General features: G+C 36.3%; 1 protein-coding gene across 1 annotated transcript in view; it reads left to right on the top strand.

Moving 5' to 3' along the window:
• Window positions 1-19,844, top strand: part of CAMKMT (calmodulin-lysine N-methyltransferase) — a 210,070-nt gene that overhangs the window by 185,493 nt on the left and 4,733 nt on the right. The window contains exons 8-10 of the mRNA XM_030447272.1: window positions 5,049-5,123; window positions 12,222-12,285; window positions 17,943-18,074. Of these exons, the coding sequence (XP_030303132.1) occupies window positions 5,049-5,123; window positions 12,222-12,285; window positions 17,943-18,074 (271 nt within the window). The remainder of the gene's footprint in view (window positions 1-5,048; window positions 5,124-12,221; window positions 12,286-17,942; window positions 18,075-19,844) is intronic.

Genomic DNA, 19,844 nt, shown 5'->3' with positions numbered 1-19,844 from the left:
TGATCTTTATACAAAACTGAGGAATATCAAACAACGATCATGGTGTGGAGAAATATCTTGATGATGCCTTTTGTTAATGTGTTAATGAACTTGCTTGGTTAATGTCATAGAAGAAGTCATTAAAACTCCCAGACAAAATCTTTTACCTAGAACCTCTGTACTTACCAATGATGATGCTTTTCAAAGACTGAAGCTTAAAATAAAATATGAAAAGAAGAGGTGGGTAGATGGGGATTCTTGGTAGTGGTTCACCTGCTAAGTGGGACAAATTTTTTTAATCATTATTAAAACTACTAACACATTTTGAAGCAAGTAAGGCTTTTTTGTCTTTTTCCTTCTTTGATTTTTCCTCTTTATCTGCACAACTGCTTTTCTGGTAACTTGACAGCTACTATAGTCTATGCCACTCACCACAAGAACATCTCAGAGGGACTTGGAAATGGTTCAAGTTTTAACAATCAGAGACTTAGCCTGTTTTTTCTCATGTAAGTTACCTGCTTAGACACACTAGGAAGACAAACACTGAATAACAGAAGTTGAATAATAATAATAACGAGGAATTTTGCATGAGAAATAAAAACCTGGTAAAGTCAGGTCTTTTGTTGTAGATTGCTGAGATACTTTACCAATGTAAGAAAGAGAGTGTCGACATTTGTCAGCTTATCCACCATAGGTTAGAATCACTGTACAGGGGAAGTTCAGCCTTGGCTGCCTTGCAACATTTGCTGTTTTGTTGTGGGGTTTAGTTTGTTTGTTTGTTTGTTTGTTTTTAATACAAGGGGTACATTGGTATTAGTTAAAGTCTCTGTTTTCTTAGTTGATCTTTTTCTTCTTTTGTCATTACAATTCTTTTCATCTCAACCTAATCACATTTTCTGGCTTCCTTGTCAATTTAAAAGATAAACCACAGTGGAAAAAAAAAAAAAAAAAAAAAAAAGAAAGAAAATATTTGATTGTTTGTGTTGTGTGGTGTTTTGGGTTATTTAAATTAATTTGTTGCTTTGGGATGCTGTAAGGTTGACAGCCGATAAAACTAAAGCATCAGTACATATTTTCTCTGACTGTTTTGATAGGCTGTTTTATCCCTGACCTGGAAAAGCCACCTCTGCATGTGAGAGGATAGTTCATTCTCTATAGCTCATTCAGTCCTTGTCCTTTTCACTAGGACTGCCATCAAGATTGCTAATTATAGTAATAGGTTTGTGACGTGGGTACTTTTCCTCTGAAAACTGGTGAAATTCATTTGATACAAGCCACAAAGCAGCCATTAGTGGGTACCAAGTTGCAGCCACCATCAGTTTCACCTAAGTAGTAGCTGAACAGTGCAGTAGTATTTTTTCCTCACATAATTTTTTAACATTCTTTTTGTAGCCAAAAAAAGCTCACATACTGTTTTAAATTACGTGGGGTTTTCTGACCTTTCTCTGCTGAAACTGAGTTTCCTGTTTTCAATTGCACAAACTATACCTCCATGGGTTAAATAAGCTGCACAAAATAACATCAAGGGTTGGCTTTACACAGTCTTAAGAATGTTTTTTTTTTTTGGTTTTGTTGTTTTTCTTGTGGGTCTTTTTACAAAAAATCCATAGAAAGTGTGTCTTGGATGGGCATACAGAGTAAAGCACAGTTCTCAAACTTACAAAATAATTTCAGCTTTTAGTACTGTAGCATCTTCCCTCAATACAAAGACATAAAAATTTCTATAATAAAAATACTATAGCTTTAAGACTTTAAGGGGTTTATGTCCACTAATTTAGTATCGCTGGATGGGGGAGAAGAGGAAATTATTTACAAGGCTTGCATTTTTTTTATATTGGAACGCAACATGATACTGGCAATTTAAAAGGCTTTTTGTGGTATGGTATTTTTACAGTAATGTCTATTTTTTTAAAAGGAAACTTCATAAAGACTGAGATTTTCACATATCTGTTGCTAACACTTTTCTGGGTTTCCTAGCAGTGCTTTTCTTTAAATGGAAATGCAATCAGCCCTTGCTTCATGGTGCCTTTGGTACTTCTTTCAGGTCTGACCACTAAGTCCAAGAGTCACATCCTCAACAATCCCTGAAAAAATTACTGTTTCTCACTCCCTTACTACATCTAGCTACTTGCATTTAGATACATGTATACCCATTTTGACCTTTCTCGGAGCTGTTTTGCAGTACCATTTGTATTACAAGAACTTGTATGGCTAGTTGATGGTATTTATCTACATCCTACTTTTGATTCACTACTTTCATTAGCCCTGGAATTCAAAATAGCTGATTGTGACTCAGAATCAGGATGGTTCTGACATCAGTGTTAGTGATGTAATAATGCTGACGCTGAGCAGAATTGTTTCTGTTTCCCTGATATGCAGGGGCATGTCTGCTATCCAGGTGCAGGTGGAGATGTTTGATAGCAGCTAATGCAAATTTGTGGAAGCATTAAATGGATAACTGTGTAGATATGGTAGCCCAGAGTTAGCTACCTAAACAGGTTTTGAGGTTGCAGCCCAGTATTGAGCTCCATATGCCTTAGCTGTGCTTCATTTATAAGTCATACCTGCACTTGTCTAAAGATAGCATGGACAAATCTGTACACCTTATAGGTGCATCTCTCCTGCCAGTGTCATTACAGTGCTGAGGGAGATCAGAATGAGTCCTGTTGGTATTTATTTTATAGAAATTTTTTTTAGTTTAAATGGTTCTTTCCCCACAGGAATAAAGATTTGCCTGTACTTTTTTATAATTTATGGTAAATTTGTTTTTGAAAAATCTTGTGTTTAAATTTATCATTGACTTTTGCATAATTATCATGTCTTCAGTAATACAACGGTACTGAAGCTGGAGGCCAGAGCAGCCCTGATGCTAGATGAGTAAAATGGAGGAAGATTGGTTTATGGCTGGATGTGGGGCTCTTATCTCACTCCTTCTAACAGCACACGTGCCAGTCACATTGCACCATTGCTTGTGCTCCTGGCAACTCGTTGATTCCATATTTTTCCCAGCATTGTGTCTGCTGAGCTTTCACCTACCTGCACAAGCTCCTTTGTGCCTGCAGTAGGTGTGCACAGAAAATGCTCTATTTTGGTTGCTTGGAGGGAATCTGACAGTAACATGAGAGAGATTGTTTTTTGTTGTTTTTTTGTTGGTTTTTTTTTTCCAGAAGGAGGCACCTGTGTTGCCTTCCAAACTGAATGTGTAAAGTATAGTAAATATATGGGTTAAAAAAAAATCATAATTCAAATCCCTATAGTGGTACTGATCAGATCTCTGTTTCTGTAGCAATGAGAACCAAAGGTGGCCTTTTAAGGCTCACAGTTCATCTACCAATTTCCAGTTCTGCTTCAGGATTCTTAAAGTATTAGAGTGCGTGCTTTAAACCCACAAAACTTACCTTTACCTAATTTTCACCATTCTAACCTAAGTTTCCACGGAAACAGGGTTGAAAAAGCTGCTGGTAGCCAGCAGGCAGCCAGCAGCTGAGAGTGACAACTCTCCTTTGTCACTTTCCACTACTGGATGCCTGCTGCGTGCCAGTGTGCAAAGCTACCTAGGCTTCTAAAATCTGGAATACTTTCAATTTGAGGAGGAAAAATTAAATTAATCTACTCTTTTCTCTCTTTGGATTGTCACACTAAATTCCAGGAGGGCAAATGGGCTAATGAGTCCTGATCTGTTCAGTTACACTGAGCCCCACGTAATCAAAGCTTTCCCAACCAACTGGGCCTCTCCTTTCATAATTTCCCTGTTTTAAAAGCATTCTCTCTCCAGTTTTGTGTCTGTGCATATGTACATGTATATTGTGGTACTTTAATCTTTTGTGGCTGTGTATTTATCTGTCTGTCTGTCTGTCTATGTATCTATCTATCTAACTACATTATTTAAAAACTATTTTTTGCATATATCGTAGTTGATGTGTAAAATTTCCCTTTTTTCCTGGGCTCTTGGGGAACATTTCTGAATGAACACATTATAACTGATCCTCAGTTAAATATTAGGAGTAGGATGTTAATGGAGATGGCTTTTAACCAGAAGTAGATAATAGCTGCAGGAAGACTAAAGGATCTGTTTGGTCAAGACTCATACAAAACTGAGATAAGCATGCACAACCTGACAAGATCAGATTAGACCCTTCCCCCACAAGTGCTTTTCCCATAAATATTTATCTACTTTCTATTATAAATAACCAGGAAATGAAAAAGAAGGATATATTATTATTATAAAAAAAAAAAAAAAAAAAAAAAAAGACTAGAAATAGAAATGATAGAAATGCAGCTTCAAATCTTCTGGATAATGATATTTTTAAAGTATGCAGTAAATTCCCATAGTACTTGCTGGTTTTTAAATGAGAGCAAAGTGCAGAAATTCTTTGTGGCAGCTACATAAATCAGCAGCATTTATAAACAAAGAAGAACTTTGTGCATATGTGCATTTTTGCCTACTATTGGGTAACTTAAAATTAAATAACTTATCACCTATGAGAGAATAGGTGTTGACAGAGTCAGCACTGCTGTATTTTTAAGCTTGCCGGAGGCGACATAGCTGGCATTGAAGTTAAGCTTGGCATTCTTTCACCCTGTCCCTCCTCCCTCCAGCCCAAGTGAATGCTCACTTCATCAATGAGAAACAGAACTGACTTTCCTGCCAGATGTAATGGAGATTCTGCAAATTTGTGTTTCATTCAGATTGTTGATACTTTGACTTCAGTTCCTCACCCAGTGGTGCTAAGGGGTAAAAATCTGAAGCCATACGTGTGCCACTAACTCAGGAATGCATATTTGTCAGTGATCCACTCATCAGAACCTGTGTGGATTGCCTTGATGTTTTTATTTAAAAAAAAAAAAAAAAAAGCTCTTTTGCTATGAGATTTAAAATCTTAAAAATGTGCAGAATAGTACATTTTGAAAGTAGTACATCTTTGAAAGTAATGAGTGTGTACTTTTTAAAACACTTCTATGACACAGAAGAATATTATTAATACTTTAAAAATATCAAGATGAAAAAATCTAAGTCCTTTTTCCTTTTTCTTTTTTTTTTCTTTATTTTTAAATCTTTTTTCCTCTAGCATTTTACGATGGGATAATGAGACAGATGTCTCTCAACTGGAAGGACATTTTGACATGGTTATGTGTGCTGACTGGTAAGTACATAAAAATCATAAAACTCATGTTAGAAAAATAGCTTTGCTGGAGTAATTGTACTGTGCTGCTTGCTGATGGCTAAGCAAAGTCAACAAATGAAGCACAAAGCCACCTTAACCTCAACAAATTAATATTCATCTCCATGTGACAGTTATAAGGTAGTCTTCTATCACACAGTAACTTCTACCACATTATTTCCCAAAGATTGATTTTGAGAAGCATTTCCATTTTCTGGAATTGCCTCTGTTTCATGCTTGACGTATCAGTAAATGGACGACTTAGGCAAATTGCAAATAATTATGGCTCAGTGAGGAACAGTCTGGAGAAAAGGGAGTTTATCAACACAAACAGCTCAATTAGCTTACTTCTTAGGAAAGATCTGACTATTGATATAAGGGGATATATTTTTTGCTCCCTGGAAAATCTTTCTGAGGAAAAAGGGATTTTCAAAACCATCACATTCTATGTCTTAAATCAATTTGACAGCAATATTTGTAGACAGGCAGTGTATTATTTACACAGGCACATGTTAATTGTAAGAGAATTCTTTGTAAAAGAAATGAGAGTACAGCACTTAATTTATGAAAAGGTAGATACATGTTGCAATATGGGATATTGTTTAATAATTTATGCAAATAGGTTTGATTATTGACACAAGCCTTTTCTGATACTGGACTTGCAAAATTGTGCTAAGCCATATTTGCTGCATGCTAACTTAAAAAATTGTACATTATGAATTATTTGAGTTAATGGAGACAGTGTAAAAAGAGATGTGCATATTTCATTTAGGAGAGTGGGTATTTTTAATTGATTCTGTGTTTTCTTCGCATGTATTTGCTCTTGATCCTTTAAATATACAAAACACAAAATGCTGTTTGTTTTGTTGCACATAACTGTTGTGAGAGACAAAAATACTGAAACCAGGGACTTGCTAGGAGAGCTCTGTTTAGCGGATTTGTGTAGCTTACTAAGAAACAGTTAAAGGAAAAAGGCAAAGGGAAGTACAAAGCTGTCTATTGTCTTTTTAAACAATGTTCTTTTAAGGTGGCTTCTGATAAAATATATCTCTAAAGCTTTTTTTCCTTTGATATTTTGTTATTTAAGTAAACTCTTCTTATTTCAGAAGTTACTGGTTTTGTATAGCACTGGAGAAAATGAGTTTAGTCATCTTTTTTCCTTTTTATAATACCTGTTTGCTGACAGAATGCAACAGTGCTTCATTTCTCCTGGCATTTAATTTCAGAAAAGTTCTTTGTTCCCCAAAAGGACAGAGGAGGGTTTCTGACTAATCGCTGGTAATGTACCTCAGAGATGCATCATCTGATTAAAATAAGGAGCTAAACAACACCATATGATTTCAGCAAGTAATTTAGTAAATGCCTTCCTCACCAAATATTAGAATGGATACTCCAGGTTTCATTGCACAGATGAAGTTAATGCTGGACAGGATTAGATCAGATTAAGTATGAAAGTCAGATCAGAGTGCTGGCGGACACGAGCAGGAGGGCAGCAGTCTTCTCGGAGGCTTAGACAAGGCTCACATATGGATGTTCTCCAGATTATGTGGGTGAAGCAAGGTCTTGCCAAGAGATTTAGAGTTAAATTTGTTCTTCACACAAATATCAAAACAACCTGGCCGTGCCATCTCTTGTATTCTTGATACTCACACCATGTCATCCTATTTGTGCTGGGTGTACAGCAAAGTGGAGCAAGATTTAAGTCTGAAGTTGTTTTTTTTTTTTCTGTAATATTCTTGCCTAATAGTCCTCCTAGTCTGTTTGGAAATAGTGCAGTTTCTTTAGGAAACAAAGAATCAAACATGACAAGTAAAATGCATAATGTATTTGCAATCCCTGCATTTTGTACATATATTTTGTAGCACTTAAGATGCAGGTAAGTGTATAAATATTTATAGATTTCTAAAAAATAAATAGAAGCATGCAGGTTAGTTTAAAGTACATGGTTTTTATTCACAAATTGACTCTATTTTCTTACTGGAAATGCCCATATCTATAGTTTAATAAGCATGAAAATCCCTTTATTGTTTGTTTCTTTTAGAAATAATTCTTTTAGTTATGGACACTAGGTTTTCTCGTACATGAAAAGGCTGGGGGAAAAAATGTTCCATTCTTTATCAGACTCAAATCTTCTTTTCATTTTCATGTATTTCTCTTCCAAGATATAGAATTGACTTGCGGACTATTGGAAGGATTTTTGCTGTCTGAATTTTTGGTCTGCCATTGAAGAGGGAAAAAAGTATCTCTTTTCTTATAGCTCCTCAGCTTAAACCTGAAGTATGCAGTGATAAAAACAGATAAATAGATTGTATTTAGTTTAATGCCACCATATAGCTCATTGTCAGTCAATAAAATCAGGGATTAGAACAGAGAACTAGGAAGCAAAAAAAAATCTGAGTTCAAATATTAGGTACATGGATAAGTTTTTATTGAAGTATTTCCAGCAAGGGTGATATTGTCTGATTTTCTGAATAGCTAACCAGTGGTACTGCTTGATCCCATTTACATGAACACAAGCTCTATTCATAAATATATCCAAAATCCACATGGAGGTTCAAGTAAAAATCTACATGATTACGACAAGCAGCGATATGTTTATATTCATATATTTACAGCCAGATTTTCATAAACCTTATGTGCAGGGGTAGAAAATAAGTTATTTCCCAGGATAGACAGTCTATTAGTTAACAGCTAAATTTAGTAGCTCAACTAGATTATAAAATAAATAAGAGGCAACCTGTGAAAGCTAGTCATTATTTAACCATTCAGGATTTTGACAATAAAAATAGTTTCATGGTTCAGCAGTTCCAAAATAACTTGTAAAATGTCAACTATGAGATAAAAATAAGGAAAAAAATAACTCTTAGTGGGGCCACACGTGGAAGAAGGATATACTGGAAAAAATACTGAAATAGTGGCATTTTTAAAGCATATCCCCCCCGTTTCATATTTTTGAGTAAGAATTTTTAAGGCCAGGTGAAAGCTGCCAGAATTTTAGACTTGCATTTGTCCTACACTTCTTGGATACGAAGTTGTGCAGGTGCTGAAATTGTGAGCATGAATAGAGAAGGAGAGATAGAGAATAGAGAAGGAGAAAGAGCACGTGCCTGAATGGATGGACCAAAACTCAAGACTCTTCCAAAGCTTTTGAGAGGCTCGGTATTCTGTTTAGGTAAAAGGAAGTGTATATCCTTTTCTTTATTAAGAAAACACTTGCTGAGATTTTTATTCCAAGGAGTCAAAGCCAGTAGGACTGAACCAAGAGAAAAATGTATCTTTCACATGCTTGTCAAATAAATTTTCAAAAGTAATTTTAATGTAGAGACAGGGCAAGGTCTAGATCCATGTATCATTTTGGAAATGCATAATATCTAACCTTTCTTAGTTAGACTGGTTATTCTCAAAGTTTGGCACAGGCACAAGTATATCCACAGCAGAGGCCAGGGGAGTTATCCCACATTACTTTCACTGCTGAAATTTTTGCTGGAGTCACCGGGAGTTGTAGATTCACCAGCAATGTAGAAATGAACTGCAAACATTCTTTAAATATCTTAAAATATATAAATTTTTTCTCCCTTAGTATTTCATTTAATGTAACAAAATCTTTTTGCAGGAATGCAGTAAGATCTCTGTCCTACTTCAGTTTGAATTTCTTATTCATTTTAAGCCTGATTTCCTGCACATACTTTCAAGTGCATTGGAATCTGACGACATGGAAGTAAGGGTTTTTTCAGTTTATGTCATCCGTGTAGTTGAAGGCAAACAAAAAGATAAATGGCTCTATACACTAGGCACTATACGTGAATGTAATGATGGCTGAAGTATACCTGTAAACTAAGCCCTTTTATCAGTTGCAAAGTATGCAAAAAGAAAAATGAGTTCACATCAGGGTCCATCAGATTTAAGTATATGTCTCTTGTTACAAGGTACAAGATTAAAGGATATTAGCATGAAGAAAACTGAAAATCTACTTGTTTTTTTATTTTATTTGTTTTCTTATGCCTTGATGTTACAGTTTTGCTAGAAACTTTCGTTTTGGTTTTCATGGTGATTTTTAAAAATGCAAGCAGACAGAGGTTACAAGGTTGCATACCGGTTCCTCCAGATTTCACAGGTTAAAAGCACTGCCTAAACAAAAGCTGAATCATAAACTCTGTTCTTGCCTCTCAATTGCTGTGCTCTGAAAGTTTCTTGCTGACCCGAGAAAGCCTTACTATTCCTGTCCTGAGCTACTGCTTTCACAGCGTCCTTACTACATAAACATGAGACATTACCATTAAAGTAATGGTGAGCTAAGCCAAATTTGAACTGAGGCATGAGAAATGGGTGAGAATGGTTTAGAACAATACATTATTTTATTTCACTGAGCAGTTGTGAGCTTTAAAGGATTCTCCAGGGTACATTTTCACTGTGCTGTGGTAATATTTGGTTGTACAAATTCAACTGGTAAGAGAAACTGAGTGATAAAATCTCCTTGCTGGGCCAAATCCTGTGATGTCCCTGTCTACAGAACAGACTATCTAACAGCTTCTTTGGGATTTTCCTCATTCAAGGAGTTGTCTGACTCCAGAGGAGGATAGAGATGTTTCCTGAAGTCATTGCATCACATTAACATTGCACCCAGCCTTCTCTGCTCCCTCTGGTTAGAGTACATGCCTCATGGAGCATCAGACTGGCAATCACAATATTGGAAACTATTTTCAATTGCAGTGGGTCTTGTTCCTAGGGTCAGGTCTTTTGGAGGGCAGGAACAATCTGGAAGCAGAGCTGGGGTAACTGTCCCAGGTTACCTGGGTTTTCTAAGCTAAAAGGGCTAAGAATCTACCTCTCATACCACCAAATTATCAAGTGGGAGTTGGACAGAAAAGGTATTATTGAAGTTGTCTTAATCTCTTGGCAGGTCATGTAACCATTTTAAGTTCTCAGACACTCAGTTTCTGGTGAACAAAGGCCTGTAGTTCTCTCATTGTGAAGGAACAAGATTGGTAGCAGCAGTTGTGCCCCTGTCTCATTGTAAAAAGAGAGAATGATATGCAGGTCCATGAAAAAGGATTTTTAGTGCTGGTAAGCTGCCTTAAAGTTGTGTTTCCAGTACACTGCTTTCAAAAATGGAAATACTATAAGAGCATTTTTCATTTGGAATGTACTTCTGTCTACACAAAATCTCAGCAAGTCTTAAATGTTTTCATGCTTTCAATGCTTCGTGTTGAAGAAAATTAATTATTCTTAGTGAGTCTTTGGGGAAAAGAATGTGCTGTATTTTGACTCTTGTGCAGGTGGCTAAGTTCCTGGTCAAGTAGTGTCATGGTATCTATCTGCAACGGGACCTACCTGGGGTGAATGTAATTAAAAATTCTGGGAGTAACTAGAGATATCAGCTGCTGTTGCAATTAGTTACATTTAAAGAAGCATTTTTTCAGTAAGGTTCTTCCAGTTAGAAGAGGAGGCAGCTGTCTGCCTGTTGCTGAAATTTGAGTTTTCTTCTAGGCAGTCTGCAGAGAAATTGGAAGCTAGTACATTGATATCTTAAGAGGAAATTCAAAAGGTCATACTTCTGTATGAAGTGTTCTTTTAAGAGAGGTATGGATACACAGTCTACCGTATATTCTGCCAGTTTTTACTGATGAAATTTGGTCACCAACAAGTTTTATGATTGGCATTTTTTTTTCCCCTGAGTAGCAAAAATTCACAGCTCTTATAGAGCTGCTTCACACTGTGATATATAATACTGTATACTTCTGGTAGCTGTGGAGCATCCTTGCCTGAATGTCCACATATATTCTGTTCTTGGTGATTGGCATTTGGTTGGCAGACTACTTTTTTCTTTCCAGCATTATCATATATTATTTATTAAAATTTCAACCCTGGAAAAAAATTACCTACATCTCTTAAAAAAGAAGTGTTTCAGAATAAAGGAGAGGGGAGAACAGAAAAAAATCATAAAGAATGGAAAAAATGCCTTGTAGTGTGGAACTTGTGCTTGACACAGGCTGGAAAGCAGTTTTATTACAGAGAAAGCAGAAAAGGTAGTGAAGAAAGAATAACATAATTTGTGGCCTGCTTGATAGACTTTCTTATCTGAATTGGCAATATAAATGCAGCCCATGGTGGTAAGGGCTGAAAGGCATCACTCACTATCCCATGGTTGCTTACTAAACATTGTAAATGCACTTTTATCCACAGTAACTACATGTCCACAAATACCTGATTTGATTTAGTGGTTCAGGTGTTGTAGGACTGACAGTTGGACTCAATGATCTTGAAGGTCCTTTCCAACCATGATGATTCTAAGATTCTATCTAGTCAAGAGTGATTGGCACCCTGGTTGCCACTATTAGTATATACATTAAGGTACTGAGGGGCATGAAGAATGAATTATCCCCTCAAATCATGAGTTAATCACACCAAAAGAGGGATGAGCATGTTGGCAACATTGCATGGGAAAATTGACTCTTCTGCTATCCTTGTGGGACCTGTGCTGGAGATGAAGGATTTTGAGTGTGAGAGAGAGAGGAGAGCTCTGTATGATCTGGGTCACTGTGTGTGAAAAGTGCCTGAGGGAGAGTGGAGGTAGGGTTTATAAATCTCTATAGGGATAGATAGAGACAGACATATAAATAGAACAAATATGCCTAATAGGTAATAAGAAATTAATTCCACAGCTGTGAAGGTAAAAGGAAAAAAAAATTCCCTAATTGTAACACCTGAAATACAGTAGAAAATACTTTTAAAAACTCCACTCTCTCCTTGTATTAAAAAAAAAATATATAAAGTGTTAACTTTGTATAGTGATCCTGAATTCTGATATGGCAGCATTTTAATACTTAGTATATGTGATCAGTGAATTCCAGCTATATAAAGATCTGTTTCATGCTGATATTTTAGCTTTGCTTTAGATTATATTTGGTTTTATGTGTTCTTAATATTTAAAAGTGCATGAACTGGACAGGAATGTAGATCACCATTCCTCTTTTACAGCATTGTGTAAACATATGTAATTAGCCTTGTACTTATCTGCATTAGTATCATTAGAACTGAAAACCCATTTTAATCTGGATTCTGTTCTCTTCTCAATGTCAGCCTGTTTCTGGACCAGTACAGAGCTAGCCTTGTTGATGCAATAAAGAGATTACTCCAACCCAGTGTAAGTATGTTTCTATTTTCTCCTGAACACTGGCTTCAGAATAATTAGTCTGTGCACAATGATTGAGAGAGTAATGGAATGGCAGGATTAATGTCATGTAATACTTTAATACTTATTATGTCCAACTTCAATTGAGTCTTCTAATCTATCAGATTCTTTCCTAATCATAAACTAGGAAACTCCTTATACTTGGCCTTCTGATAAGGAACACAGTGGGTAGTAAAATAAATGAAACTGCTTCAAAGATAGCGTGAGATTATTTTTATCAAAGCGTTTCTCAAGTATTTTCCTTTGATAGTAATGTCTTCATATTAAAGTAAAAGTACGATATTGAAAGTTTTTATGTTGCCTTCTGTCATTTGTAATCCCTTCAATTGTAACCTTTGTCATTCTGTATTTATTTATTAAGAAAAATATCTTTCTTTTCATTTCTGCTTATATAAAATGAGCAAAATCCTTATGCATATATTGTAGCCTAAAACTTTTCTTTTTCATAAAGTAGGCCCATGTTTACATGTTCTATATCTTAAAACGTAGCAAAATTAAGCTCTTCATAAATTACTTACATGTTCTACATGAGTGTCACTGAGGAAATTTAATGATCTCAATTTACTAAGCTGTTAGATCAGAGACACCTACAGGAAAAACAAAACAAAACAAAAGCAAATTAGCCAAAACCAAATAATCCTGTATGTTTAAAAAAATATATAAATTAAGCGTAGATAGCAAAATGAGAATATGCTAAAACACGTGAGGTAAAACTGGAATTTTACCTTTCATGCTTACTATACAAATCTTTTCAGTAAGATAAACTTTCCATTTCAGACCAAAAGCACTTGATGGTAGCAATGCATTCTCTGAGCTTTATTTTAAAATTGTGTTGTACATTTTGTACAAGAGATTTTTGGAATAGCAGATCCAAGCGTGCAAAGGCTTAAGAAACTGAGTCACTTTAGCCATGTAAGTAATCCCATTCTTTGCTTAGAGTGATCAGGTTTCTATTCTTGGTTCTATCATAGACTTTCCTGAGTGACCTAAGGCAAGTTACTTAAGACTGAATTATTTTAATGAGCTGTAGGGCAAGGCTGCCAGGAAGAAAGGAGAAATGTAGGCACCCGAAGGAAAAGGTTACCCAGATATTTCTGTCAGAGGAAGCAAGGGGAAGCTAAGAAGCTCTTACCCAGAGTGTTATATTGTGACTTTCAGGATATCCCATCAGTTGTCAGGGTGTAGTAAATTTGGAGATCTGGAAAACAAAACTGATGCCAGTTTAAAAAAAATACAAAAAGATTTGGAATATTTGGCCCAGATCAATGTCAACACCTGGTTCTTCAGATAGCTCCATAGGTCACTACTGGCTTCATAAAAGGACACTCTGGGGGGCTGAGTGGCAGGAAGTGCAGAGGAGGTGATGTGGTAACTGGGACCTGGCTAGAACCTCTAGGTGGAGCAGAGCAATAGCTGGTAGTTGCTTTGTGTCCTGCTCACAGCTAACCACAGTCAGGTGGTCAGTAATCCCCAAAACATGAGAACACAGATACATTTCTATATGCACCACACATGTATGCTTTACCTGGGCTGATAAGACCAACTAGAGAATTTGATCTTAACACCAACCATAAGGCATCCTGAATTTTAAATAGTGTTCAAGCTCAAGTTCCCAGTAGAGAAAATTTAGGAATTGTTAACTTTTAAACCAATACTGGCCTAACTTAGTTGCTTTTTAACTCCAGCCAGCTAAATCAAATGCAGAACATACCTAGTTTCATCAGAACAGGTGAACTACAGTCCTTTGTGAATGTAGATGGAGTAAAGAGATATGCCTGTGCTCCTAGCCTGGCTTGTTTCTGCACATATTTGCCTGCACTTATTTGCTGCACATTTTAGGCCATGGTTCCTATTTCTTAACAGCAAAGCCAGCTTAAGGAACTTGCTTCATGAAGGAATTTCTGTAGCAGAGTTTTGGACCACTGTATTTTTTGTCTAAACTCATTTTTTGTCTGAACTCATTTGCCTAATCCACTTTATGGATGATTGTATGAATGGATGTCCAGTTATGGCATGGCCTTGCAAATCACTGTAATTCATAAAACTATTACATGGGGTGGAAACTGGGGGTACAGACACCCTAAATGACCTCTTTTGTCCAGAAAGGACATGGTGAACAGAGATGCTTCCAAGCATATGTTTTCATGGTTTGAAAGTCCCAAATAAACCATGTACTCACTTGAGACCTCAAGAGAAGATGCAGTCACAAGTATAAAATATTTATGTGTTTTACTGTTCTTGTTAACCTGTATAAATCTAAGGATAACATCAGAGGAAGCTTTACTAAATGGCACCATGCTTTGGCCTTCAAAGAAAGTTAATATTAAATTTATTTGTCAGTTGCAATAATTAAGAATAATTTGTGGGCATAGTTATGCCCAAGCTAAGTCATAAACTACTTTGATTAAGTTCACTCTTATACATTAATTATTTTGTCTCATATTTAGCATTTACCTTTCCATACTGGTGATACTTTGCCAAATTGATAGAGGAGCAGTCTCAAATTGATGACACATACGGATATAGGACACCTTCCAAGTGTAAGTAGGATACAGCTAGGATAGACGAGTCCAGTGAAAATACTAGCCAGCAAAACCAAATGGAAAAGTGGACTAAAAAGAAAACTCTGGGTATACAAAGCTGTCTTGAAGAAGAAATTCAGCAGAGGTAGTCTGTTCTTACTGTTATTTTAAAAACAGATAAATTTGTCTGCAGAATTTCCTTGTTCATTAAGGATGTTATATGTGGCTGTTAGAATCCTTACAGCACAGAATGATGTGGTGTGGGTAACTTTTTGTTTTCCTGGAAACACAACTCGTGTCATTTCAGTCACCTGATTCATAGTATGGTCCCATGGACAGCTGTATCAGCACAGGAGGAAAGGACCAGAAATTCACAGAGGCAGAAACAAGCAGCTCACAGAGTTATGGGGGGGCTGAAATTTCTAGCTGAATTTGTTGCAAAGGCAAATATCAACTGGAAACCAGTTACAAGAATTAGACACTGAAATTATACACTTCAGACAGCAGTAACTGACAATTTCCTCTGTGTTTTGCTCGTGGAAGTATTTTTGTGGCTGAGGAAAGGCCATCTTGAACCTCAGCCATCATCCTAAACTGAGAGGCACTTCTGAATTAAAAGTAAACAACTTTTAGATATTCCATCAAGGATAGATCCGGGCCACTGGTCTAGTTTTTTTATTATACAGCAACCAAGAAACAAAAAACATTTTAAAGTTAAAAATATGAAGGCAGCCTCACAACAGGTAGCAACATCAAAGAGATGAGGCAGTTGACAAGAAAGTTCTTAAAACTCAAATTATAATTGACCAGAATTGAACAGAGTACCTGCCAGTTTTGAGAAGATTATTGTAGTATTAAACTTAATCATAATTTCTTGGATTTTATCATTGAGGACAGGATCCTCAGGTGTTTTTGATGCACAGTAAACTCAATAGATCAATGGATTTTTACACCAACTAAGGAGCTGGCCAAAAGTAACTGTGTAGTGATTTCCATAGAAGGCCATTCCCCTTTTTCAAATTTATTTCAAGATTTTTACTCTGGTTTTGAGAGATGTTTCATAACATGTTGCATTCTATTTTACTGCATTTCCCTTTCAAATTAAATTTGAAGTAGTCAGAGATGTGAAGGAATGACTGCATGAACTGCTGACTCCAAGTGGAAATGTGTGAGGGAGGTCTGTTGTATGAGCATTGCTTCCTCCCCAAAGCTGCTGGATCAGAGGCCCCTGTAGGGTGTGATGCTTCCTGCATCTTCCCTTCACAAGGTTTGGGCAGTCCTGAAGTCCTCCCATGACCCATGTGGCCAGTAAGCCCTGGGTGGGGGACACGTTTCCTGTTATAGAACAGAGACCTCTCTGTGAAGCTGCCCATGAAGATGAGGGACTCTAGAGGAATCTCATCCCTCTCGTGCCAGGAAGGATTTCTGCAGATCAACTTTCTGGGGAGCATAAGATGGCAGCTGGAAGAGAATCCTCAGCTGAAGGTTCCCTTGACTGCCCACTTCTGTCTGGTGACATTAAAGCATGCCAAGGTTGTGAGGGAGCTGACTGTGAATTTCCTGTGTTTAATGTTTTTCATCCTGAGATGAGCCTATATTTAGACCTAACATTTACATAAAGAGTTCCAGTGCCCTGGTGGGAATTACACCCCTTTGCACCTCATTTTTAGCCACAGAATTAAAGTTACAGCTACACAAATGAACAGACTTGAGTTGCTTTGGATATTGCCCTAAGTCCCCTTTGTGCTTTATTTTCCCATGAGAAAGATGAGGATAACAGTATTTCCCTGTCTCACAGAGGCATTGTGAGAATAAATACAGTGCTGTGGTGTTAGTGGTTGCAGTCTTTTACGTACACATTAGTATCATAGATACTGATGTAGTTTTTACTGCCGCCTCACTGTGCGTTGTCTCAACATTTGTGTGTATGAGCTGTTTTTTTCCCTGTCTTCCTCATTAAGAGTCTCTGTCAGCACTGTAACTTTCCAGGGTTCCCATTTGAAATTCTCTCTGCTGATCATTTTTTTTCCTATGGTACACAAGATTACATTTTCTCAAGCCAAATAGTCTTCTACGGCATCTAATCATTTTATCATTTCTTCAGATCCCTAAGCAGATACTTGATTACATCACCTCACAAATTAGTCTCAACTCTCGTTAATATAGAAGTGAAATACAAAAATCCACAGTAAACTTTGTGGTTCCTGTTGGTGTTCTATGCTGTTGGCTGATATTAAGCTTTGTTTACAGCTCTTCAACCAGTTTTCATTCCATGTGCATTCATTCCATGGTATTTAGCCAATTAGAATTATTTTGCAAATAAGTTTTCAAGAGTTGCTGTATCAAGTAGGTTAAGTTTTGGTCTAGTACTTTGCAGAGAGTGCCTAAAATCTATCAGTTAAAGCTATAGTAATTTCTGTTTTCTTAAATATAGCAGTATGAACAAAAAATAAGTTAATGGACCATAATGTATCGCCTGGGCATCACAAATACCCTGTTTGTCTTGAAAGATCCAGAATTACTATGCAAGAACATTAAGTCCTGCTTTAAATTCAATTTACCAACCTAAGGTTAAATTTGGTTGCACTGCTCAGGTAGTTTAAAATATTAATGATCGGGTCTAATTTGCCTCCCATTTTGCCTTGTTTTACACTCTTATAATTCCATTGGCAGTAAATGGGAGGTACTCTTCTCTGTTTGGGGGAAAGAAAGGAAAATAATTATTTACAGCCTTTGCACAGTCATGAGCTATCAAATGGATTTTGCATTGAATCTGTGTTTGGTAGGTTTTTTCTGTGTTTTATTTTGGTAAATCATAGGCGCTATCATTATATGAAAAGGAGCAGATGTATGGCAGTTGGCAGTTTTCTAAAGAAAATATTTATTTATTACTTTCTGGGTTGCATTTGTTTAACCACAGAAATCTTGTGTATTTTGAACAATTATTTATATTACCATATTTAGTACTTTACCAAGAGAACAACTGACTTCTCCAGCTTAAGTATATTAAAATCTTAGTCAGGCGTATGTTATATCTGGTCCCCTTCCAGTTTTAAAAATGTATATATTCTCTTTTTAACATTCCAGGGAAAAGCAATGGTATTTGCTCCACTCCGAGGGAATACTTTAAACCAGTTTTGCAATCTAGCTGAAAAAGCTGGTTTCTCTATCCAAAGACATGAAAATTATGATGAACACATTTCGAACTTCCACTCCAAGGTTAGTTTTCTGCTTGTGTTAGATAACACTTTAATCCGCATTGCATTTTGAAGAGATCATGGTCCTTTTGGCAGGTAACCTAAATGTTTGATTAAAGCACTCCTTAGGTGTGCTGTTTCTGAACAGCTATTTTAGTATCTGATTATTTTGTGTGGTAGAAGCATCCTTTATCTCTGCACGTCTAGAAGAGTTTTGCAGAAGCATCTCCTGTTTACCCTTTTCATTCATAGAAATCTAATTTATAAGAGTCTTTTCTTCTTGTTGTTAAATGCCTATAAATATATGACACACTAGCATTTAGCTTTTAATAAAAAGCTTGCAACTTTTAACTAGGTTAAATACTGAAATGGTCTGAAATAAATAGGAGGTGGATGTCTAATTGTATCATATCGCACCTTAAATCCTTATCTCTGGCTGCTTTATGACTGGGTCAGTTGGCAGCTTCAAACTGCTAAATCTCATACAGAATTTCATAGTTGTGGGGTTATATGTCAGATCGAGGTGCTACAAGATTTAGGTCAAAAGCACTTATCTGAGCATGATTTCTAAGCTTGCTTACGTAAAACTGCTGTTATCAGTCTCCTTTTTTATTATTTGTAAATATAGAATAATACAGGACATGAACAGTAAAGGGCTTCCAGAAAACTTTTTAGGAATTTTTTTATTTTGCTGTGTGGATTTACTTATCAAAATCACGTTTCATACTTGCAATTCTAAGATCTCTTATTTCAGACCATAAAGAAGTCCACCGTTGTAGGTCCATATGACCTTAGACGTAACCTCTTACAATTTTCTAAGAATTGCTCTTCGAAACTGGAAGTGAAATCCATTTTTTTTTCTGTTTAACACCACTGTAAAACAGAAATCAGATTATGCTTTAAAAATATATTCGTGATGTTGTAAGGAGCAAATATATATTTTATGATGTAATTTTACATTCAAGACTTTGTTTAAATCTTATCTAGACAGGTGTATATAAAACCACTTGATTTCATTGTTCAGGTATGTCTGAATCTGGTCACATAAGAACTAAATAAATTTTGGGCATTTTTCATCTATCACCTTGACTTTAAATCATATAAAAGGATATAAATGTAAGGCCCAATGTGATGGGGTTTTTATTTGCCTCCACCTGAAAAAGGACATGATTTTTTATTACGTTGTTTCATGGTAGTAGTTCTATTTCATTATCCACTGCATCCAGATCAGGTCTGCAGCAATGAAATGTGGGAGTAATAGTTGTTATCTTGATCCAAGAGATAGCCCTAAAATGATAGAGTAGTTTATTTTGCCTAGAAAACAAATCTATTGTCTTCCCCTAGTTATGTGTCCACTGCAGTCCTTTAATGGTGACCAGAGGGAAAACCTATCTGAAGTAGTTTTAAATGATCTAGGTCTGGAAACACTGGTCATTTTACTGCAGTATTTCTGAGCACAAGCTGTGAAATGTAAGGTGGACGTGGACTTGGAGAGAGTAATGCACAGCTTCATTAGTTTAAATCCAGTTTGGGAATGTTTGTTTTTTCCACTGTAATCACAGCTGTGACAGTATTGTTCCTTGTTCCTCCTCCCCGTCTCCTCTTGGCTTGAGGAAAAAAATATCCCAAAACCCATTACTGTTCAGTCCAACACGCATGCTAATTCGTAACACCTGATGCAATCAGGAACAGCTTTTTGTTCATTTATTTGACTTAAGCAGAGGCATTTCAGTCTTATTGGAAAATCTTCAGTGGTGAGGAAGATATTATATAGGTCCAAAATATTTCATAT

This window comes from Calypte anna, chromosome 3 (assembly GCF_003957555.1).
Source record: "Calypte anna isolate BGI_N300 chromosome 3, bCalAnn1_v1.p, whole genome shotgun sequence".
Taxonomy (NCBI): domain Eukaryota; kingdom Metazoa; phylum Chordata; class Aves; order Apodiformes; family Trochilidae; genus Calypte; species Calypte anna.
Note: the sequence above shows the minus strand (reverse complement) of the source record. Positions and strands in the feature narration are given on the sequence as shown.